This window comes from Nelumbo nucifera, chromosome 1 (genome assembly GCF_055504915.1).
Source record: "Nelumbo nucifera cultivar China Antique chromosome 1, China Antique-T2T, whole genome shotgun sequence".
In the NCBI taxonomy this organism is placed as follows: Eukaryota; Viridiplantae; Streptophyta; class Magnoliopsida; order Proteales; family Nelumbonaceae; genus Nelumbo; species Nelumbo nucifera.
Window position 1 is genome coordinate 149306048 of NC_142649.1, and position 8262 is coordinate 149314309.

Consider the following 8262-nt stretch of genomic DNA (forward strand, 5'->3'; position numbering starts at 1 on the left):
AGTTTTGCATTCTACATATTTATATTTATACTCTTTCCAAACTGACCATAAACTACAAAAAGTTTCAAATGCACCCCAAGCTTTCAAGTGTATAACTACCTCTTCAATCCCTTTGTGAGTATAATGGGTGGAAAATAATAATGTGTGCAGTATGTAACCTTTTAAGTTTGTCAAAATACCCAAATTATCCTTTTAAATATCTTTTCCCTTATCTTCTTAGGAGATTTTTTTTTCTTTTAAGTAAGTCATCAGCATGGACATTTTCACTTATCATATATGAATTGCATCTTTAGTATGGCCTATATGCCCTCATAGACCTGAAAATCAAGAAAAAGGAACTTAATTTTAATGAAAGTATATAAATGAAGGAGAACAAAACCCTACAACATGTGCCAAACCAATGGGGTAATAAAATCATTTTTCTCATGCCATTATGGATGCTTACCATGTAAAAGTTTAGGGGATATTTGAAACTTTTCATAGTTTAGGTAGTAAAATGATAATCCCCAGTAGTTAGGCCATGTTTGGTTCAATTCTCATTATTTTTCATTCTTACACAAGATGAAATTTTAAAATGGAAAAGAATGAGTAAAAATAGGTAAAATGAGAAAATATTGTTATGAACCAAACACTTTTTTCCTATAGATGAATTCATTTCAAATTGATAAGTGTCCTATGTTGCTCATTTTCATTCTTCAAAAAAAAATAAAAATTGTGCCAATATTCACAAACCACCAACCTAGGTCTCCAATAGTCAATGTTTACCAATTGGCATAGATGTTTTATAAAAGTACTTTTGCAAAAGTAGTTTTGTAAAAGTACGTTTGCAAAAATACTTTTATAAAAGTACTTTTTCTAAAAGTGCTTTTATACTTTCATAAAAATGCTTTCATAAAAGTACTTTTGCAAAAGTACTTCCATAAAAGTACTTTTGTAAAAATGCTTTCATAAAAGTACTATAAAAGTTTCATAAAAGTGCTTTTGTAAAAGTACTTCCACAAAAGTTCTTTTATAAAAGTACTTCCATAAAAGTGTTTTTATAAAAGTACTTCGTAAAAGTGCTTTCGTAAAAGTGTTTTCATAAAATTACTTTCATAAAAGTGCTTTTATAAAAATACTTTCATAAAAGTGCTTTCGTAAAAGTACTTCCATAAAAGTGATTTTATAAAAGCACTGTAAAAGTGTTTTCATAAGAGTGCTTCCATAAAAGTGTTTTCATGTAAAAGTACTTTTTTAAAAGTGCTTTCATAAAAGTATTTTTGTAAAAGTGTTTTTGCAAAAGTAAACATCTACGACAACAGTTTTATAGGTAGAGTATCCTCAAATAATGAAATGAACAAGATGGGGTATGATTATTTTTCATGCTGAAGGCTAGTCAATTTTTGTGCCATGGGGGTGATTTTTCATTCTAAAAGGAATGTGGCCTTGGGCAAGAATTTTTTAACCAAACACTCTAATGTTATTCATTTTTCCCCATTTTTGCCTAGAATGAGCAAGAATTAAGAGAATGAGGTCCATGGTAGTGAACAAAACATGGCCTAAGCATATTTATCTTTCTCTGGAGCGTTGTAACTAAATTCTTTTAATCTAATCAATTATAGTTACTGATAAAAAAGAATGACACCCCCAATAGTTGAGGGGATTTTTAGAGTTAACCCTAATATGAATTGCTAACATGTTTATTTCTAATTGAGGATTGTGTCACACATTTTGGTTGTGTTTGGTACTATTGATGTTTTTACTGAAACATTTTGGCATACAACTATTATTTAAAGTTGTTTATAGTTGAAACATGCAACAACTTTAAAAAAGCATGGGTGGGAAGCTATTTGTGGAAATGTCAAATTGGCGCTTCAGGTAGAAACATCAATATTACTAAATTTAGGGGTGTCTATTGGACTGGATTTGTCTATTGGACTGGATTTGGTCTAATCCAATTTAGTCCACTATGAGTCTATTATAGATGGATTAGGTCCAATCCAATTCAATGAATACTTTGGACTATTTTGGATCGGTCCAATTCAATGTATGGACCATGTAATTTGTTCAAATTGGTTTTAATTTAAATCGGTTCCAACCCAAACCTGGTCCATTGACACCAATATTCTTATCTTTTATTAATGAACCGGATTTTGATTCAATCTGACCCAATCTAATATATAAATCCGTTACACATGAACTAGGTCCAAATCCAATCCAATAAATACTTCGGACCATTAAGTCTAGATTGGTCCAATTCAATGTGTCTCATTGGCCCATCCAATCTATACAAATTGATTTTGATTTGGATGGATCCAATCCAAAACAAGTCCATTGACACCCTTAGCGCTAATCATTCTAAGTCAAGTGACTCTCATATATGATGTGACACCACTTATCTCTTAGCAATTTGTATTGATTATGTGATAAATGTGTTTGGAGAGAAGAGTTGATCAGGCATTCTTTTTTAATTTTGGAAACAAAAAAAAAAAAAAAAAATCTTATTAATGATCACTAGAGGGGAAAATGACCTGACCCTTAATATTGTCTTTCCCTTCTTTTCTCTACTTTTCCTTCAAACCAAACATAGCCTAAAGGATACACTACAATAAAAGGCTTAAAACAAAAAAACAATGGCCGAAAATACTATAAAAGGCTTAAAACCTTTGTTTGGTCTTAAACACCTACCAACTTCTGTTTGTGTTGTAGGAGTCAAAGTAACTTCTTCCACATTGGACTTGCATGCAATATTTCTTGTTCTCCATCGTTATCCAACCTTGATTATGCTCTTCCTTTTTCATAACTGAAATCTCTGGTTCTGAACTTTTTCTTGTAGAATGAACAACATCTTTGTCACGAATTTGATTCTCCACATCTGGTATGAATGAACAATTTTTTTGAAGGAAGGACAATGGCGAATAACATGACACCAACGTGTTTGGATCTACAATAAGAAATTGCAGCGATGCTTTGAAAACATTTTCCTTGTCCTTTTTATGGCAAGATGTACCTGATTTATGACTGCAATGTCTTATTGAGATGTTGTTGGGATCAGATCGGGACTCAACACCCCACCCCCGGTCATTTGAAATACAGACTGACCTAATGCAGATTTCTGAATTCTCTTACAAATCTATAAACATTCAAAAAGTCAAAAATCCACACTTTATGCATTTATATTTGCCTGTAAATTGGCATCAATTTCCAGCTGGCACCTACTCCAACTGTACTTTGGGCTAATAAATTCTAAACCTAGGCTGAACAGTCATTCTCCCTTGAAAATAATGTTCATGATTATGATTAAACTAAGAGGCTAAGACCTTTTTATGATTTTCAACTCTAACCTATATTGACCACTACTGTTGGACTTAGATTGGATGGGATAATCAAATCTATGAGTTTTATTTCCTTGTTGTTAATCCACTTGGGATTGTCATGCCATCTTTTGTTAGTTCGTAATTAAGTTTAATTATCAAAAAAAGAAAAAACTCAGTGTATAAGCAAAATTTTTAGGCCCAAAGTACAGTTGAGGTAGGTGCCAGCCCGGAATTGATGTCATAGAGTGGGGTTTTTGACATTTTGAATGTTTATAGCTCTGCAGTGGAATTCAGAAATCTGAATTGGGTCTGTCTATACTTTTCCGAAAAAAAAAAACTAGAGATAAGTGAACTACAATCCTCCTCAAAAATCTGAATTATAACCCCCTCCTAGTCCACTAATAGCCTCTCCCTATAAATTGCATCCTACCAATTAATTTGACATCAATCCATGGGCAGGATTCAATCCACCTCTAGAAATCTTAGCTCCACCCTAGGAGTGGACTGAACCATAAACACCCCAAAAAACTATTGCCTCCCCCTTCCATATGTGATTTGCTGTTTCATTTTTCCACAAAGTAAAGAGGAATACGAGAGTCCGGATGCCGTTGCAGACCATGAAGTCTCCAAGGAAACATGTAAGAGCAGGCACCCTTAATGAGAATTATTCCACACTGGGTCTCTGTTTTTCATTCAAATAAATAGTTGGTTTTCTACTAGAGAAGCTATAAATTAAACTGTGAAAGCTCTTCTATGACTTGATTAAGTTGCGAAGTCTTGTGAAATTCCGAAACGAATTTCTGACTTTGCTTGAAAATGAAATATCGATTCATTTTTAACGCTCAGGGAAGTATGACAAAGTATAGAATACATATTTCAAAATTCGGGATTGGTTGAAATTAATTGGCTTTGTTCATAGCTATCCTATCCTTAATAGATACTGAGAAATCATCCTTCTTTTTATCTTTTTCAGAAGTTGGCCTGGCGGTAAGAGAATCAATACTGCTCTAATTCAGCATCAAACAACAACAAGCAATCCTTAAAATGATAGCAACAGAAAATCAAAAACCCCAGTGAAGAGCCTAGGACGACCCCAATGATGGGCGGTAATTGTTTTACTATAAAAACATTCATGCATCGCCAATAAATTTGTTGAATGTAAAATACTTGAAGAAAACTGGTAAAATGGAATAATATATATAACAACTGAAGAAAGAAAGAGAACAATCAATTCAAACAGCGATTTTAGCCGATTCCCATTCGACAGGTAAGAATCCCAATCCATTTTCCATGCATGGCGAGCATCGTCTGTTTGGTTTCTGCTTTGAATTCCTCCAAGTCCACCGTCCCACTGGAGTGGTGATCGAATATGCCAAACAGGGCACGGTAGGCAATAGCTAGATCGTCGGGGTCCGTCTTGACGTACGTCGATTCTGAAGTGGGTCTCGAAAACCCTGAGGCTCTCTGGAGCTCCTTCACCATCTCCGGGTAGGAGTGTAGACCATCATGGCCGGTCTGTGTCGAGACGAGAGAAGCGGTCATGAACCCAGAGTTCGAAGGCCTCGGCGTCCTCCACGAAGCCAAAAATGGTTGCACCATCCAATAATTATACGCTCATTTTTCTTCTCTATGGTTGGAAGATGTTTAGCTGCCTAATTCACCAAATCGACCAGGTTGAGAAGATTTGACATAATTTGATATAAAAGCATTATTCTTGGGACTTTTCACCTTTGTTTGGGTCTGGATAATACAGTAGCCATTCATAGTCTCGTGGACATTTGTACAAAAGCTCCTCCTATTAAACTTTGAAAATTAGAAGAACTTCAACAAACATTACTCTGCTCTAGATAATGTCAGACTGCCAGTGTCTGTACATGGACATTGCGAATGAATTATTGATCATTTAATTTGCTTGATGGAAATTGGAAAGGAGGGATAATCCGACATCTCTAGCTATCGATCTTATCATCAAAGGAAGTTTTCCTTTTGATTTTCTCATTTCAAAAACATTACTACATACGTCCATTTAATTTCTTCGTTAGGAAGAAAGAACTTGAACCAGAAAAATAAAAAGAAAAGAAAAGAAAAAAAGTAAAAAACTGCTTGGGACGAAGGCACAGAGAATTAATATATATTGAACATAAGATTATATGAGGAAGAATTCAAGCAGCAGCAACTTTGGAAGACTCCCATTCAACAGCTTTTTTTAGGAAGCTGTCCTCCTCAAGGACCATTTGGACAGGCAAAAATCCGAGGCCATTTGCCATGGCAAGCATCATCCGCTTAGTCTCCGCCTTGAATTCCTCCACATCGACAGCCCCGTTGGAGTCATGATCGAACTGGACAAAAATGGACCTATAGACTGCAGCAAGCTCATCTGGGTCTGTCTTGTCATCGATTCCAAAATGGGTTTCCAACACCCGGAGGCTCTGAAGCTCCTTCGTCATCTCTGTATAGGACAGTAAACCGTCGTGGTTTGTGTCCAAACGAGCAAATCGGTCATGAACCACACCTTCGAAGGCCTTCTCATCCTCGATGAAGTTGACGATGGTGGCGCTGTCCAGAACCTCTACACTCATCTTCTCTCTAAGTTGTCCAACACAAGCTTTAATTTCTGAAAGATGGAAAATACGAGAATCAAGTAGAAGAATTAATGTTTTTGCTTTGAATACAAGGAGATTCAGTTTGGTGTTTGATTTATAAATAGGTAGTTGCAGTTAGGCTGTTTATCTCCCTCTGTTTTGTGTTTTCCAGCATGGGTACGGGATATCTCTCGTTTCTTCATTTCCAACTTGTAGAATTTGATTCTCTGTACGCGTAGTGATGACTAACGACTTTTTCTGAGTTGCGAGTAAATGCACTCCGGAAAAAAAAACGTTGAAATCCATGACTAAGCTAGCTTCCTCTTCCAAACGCGTAGTCAACAAACGCTCTGTCGAAAAAAAAAACCCTTTGCCGAAGAAAACCGGATCCGTAGCTTCCATATTTACAAAAACTTCATTTTCCTCTCATTCATTGCAACTTTGCAAGGAAATGGGTTCTGCTATTAAACAGGGTATCGCCAAGAAAATTCTTAGTTTTCTTTTTTTTTCTTGGACCAATTTTTAAACTCTAATCCACTTTAGGATACTTATGCTAAGTTTTGGAGTACTTAAAAATAAATGCTTAGTCCAATAATCATTTTTTTTATCAGCACCATGATAATCACTTATTTGCATTTCAAAAGTAAGCCCAAATAAGTACTTACTCCTTATTTCCTTTTCTGGCCTGTCTTGACCTGTTACATCATTTTAAAAATACCTATGCTACCTCTATTTTAAATAAGTGATTTTTTATCAAACGCTCACGAGTATTTATTAGAATAAGCACTTATTTTTCAAATAAGCATGCACAAATTTTGCCTTTAAAATATGTAAGAAAACATCATCACTTAAATTTTAATTTTCAAATTTTAAACAGTCTAAATGTATATATGGATCATACTAAAAAAATACACAACATAAATATCATATTATACAAGAAATATGTAACATATATACAAGAAGGAAAAAAAGTTTGTGCATAGTTTGGTATATATTGTGACAAAAAAACTTCTGTTAAACAGAGATGTATTACAAATTGTAAATGGTTTAGAGCAATATACAGACATATACATATAAATTAAACATAGCTTATCAATATGAAAATATAATTATATTTAACTTTGTAAAACACATTTCAAAATAAAGCATTTTATATTTTAACATTGTATATTTTTTAATTCTTATGCCATGCAGTCCCAAATTGGAATTAAATGTGAAAAGTTGGCCTAGGTACTTTTCCCTAGTTTTTTTTTTTCTTTTTTGGGTAGAGAATTCATAGTTCACTCATATATGTTATTTGTTTGTTACACGGAGCACGTCCATTTGGTACTGTGGGATCTGAAAACACATCCATAAAAGATGTTACATAGTCGCATTCGAATTCAGGCTGTGTTTGGAGGAAGCAACAACTATATTATGTGCATTTCCCACATTGTTTCCCCTGGATGAACAGTGAAGATTGGAGAACATCAACAGTGAAGAACAGAGGTATTATTCTTACTAATCTGAACCGAAACTTCCTTCATAATTTAAAAAGAAGCAGTTGCTTTATTTCTCCCGAAGGACTCATACATGGCTTTAATTCGTTCCCTTGAGCAAATCTAGAAAAGAAGGAAAAAAGAAAGACGCCAGTCGTCTTTGGACAAGAGACAGAGGAAAAAAAATATATAAATTAAAGAAAGATTTAACTTAAGCAGCAGCTTGGGCCAACTTCCGTTCCACAGCTTTCCTTAGTAAGCTGTCCTCTTCCAGGACCATTTGCACAGGCAAAAATCCGAGCCCATTTGCCATGGCGAGCATCATCCTCTTAGTCTCTGCTTTGAATTCCTCCAAATCAACTGCCCCATTGGAATCATGATCAAACTGGACAAAGAGAGAATGGTGGACAGCAGCAAGCTCATCTGGGTCTGTCTTGACATCGATGCCAAAGTGGGTCTCAAAGACCCTGAGGCTCTGAATCTCCTTCACTATCTCTGCGTAGGACAGCAACCCATCGTGGTCTGTGTCAAGATAAGCAAAACGATCGTGAACTGAACCCTCAAAGGCCTTTTCATCCTCTACAAAGTTGAGAATAGTGGCACCATCCAACAATTCTACACTCATTTTCTCTTCTAAATTTCTGTTACAAAAGCTGCTTACTAGCTCTAAGCCTTAAACCGAAGACCAAGTAGAAGATTCTTGTTCTTTAGTAAAAGGTGAGCTGGGTTTGAGTTTATTTATAGGTGTGGGCAAACAGAAGAACGCACTACTAAAAGTGGCGTATTTATGAGAATTGTTGCTCGTTGCTTCTCTTGGGTTGGTTTTAATTACCAATATATTGAAGAGAAAAAGTCTAAAACACGTCAAGTCCCTGCGCAAGCTCTAAAACAACAAAACCCACAGAC

At 35.2% G+C, this 8262-nt stretch overlaps 2 protein-coding genes across 2 annotated transcripts; both read right to left on the reverse strand.

Annotated features, from left to right (window-relative positions):
- Window positions 1–5258: 5258 nt before the first annotated feature.
- On the reverse strand, window positions 5259–6050 carry LOC104606543 (uncharacterized). Its single transcript, XM_010271811.3, has one exon. The coding sequence runs from the start codon at window positions 5873–5875 to the stop codon at window positions 5459–5461; it is 417 nt and encodes a 138-aa protein (XP_010270113.1). The 5' UTR covers window positions 5876–6050; the 3' UTR covers window positions 5259–5458.
- Window positions 6051–7567: 1517 nt separating this feature from the next.
- On the reverse strand, window positions 7568–7981 carry LOC104606544 (uncharacterized). Its single transcript, XM_010271812.3, has one exon. The coding sequence runs from the start codon at window positions 7979–7981 to the stop codon at window positions 7568–7570; it is 414 nt and encodes a 137-aa protein (XP_010270114.1).
- Window positions 7982–8262: the final 281 nt, after the last annotated feature.

Excerpts from the sequence above, each read along its gene's own strand:
- LOC104606543 (XM_010271811.3), bottom strand. The coding sequence starts at position 5,875 with ATGAGTGTAGAGGTTCTGGACAGCGCCACCATCGTCAACTTCATCGAG.
- LOC104606544 (XM_010271812.3), bottom strand. The coding sequence starts at position 7,981 with ATGAGTGTAGAATTGTTGGATGGTGCCACTATTCTCAACTTTGTAGAG.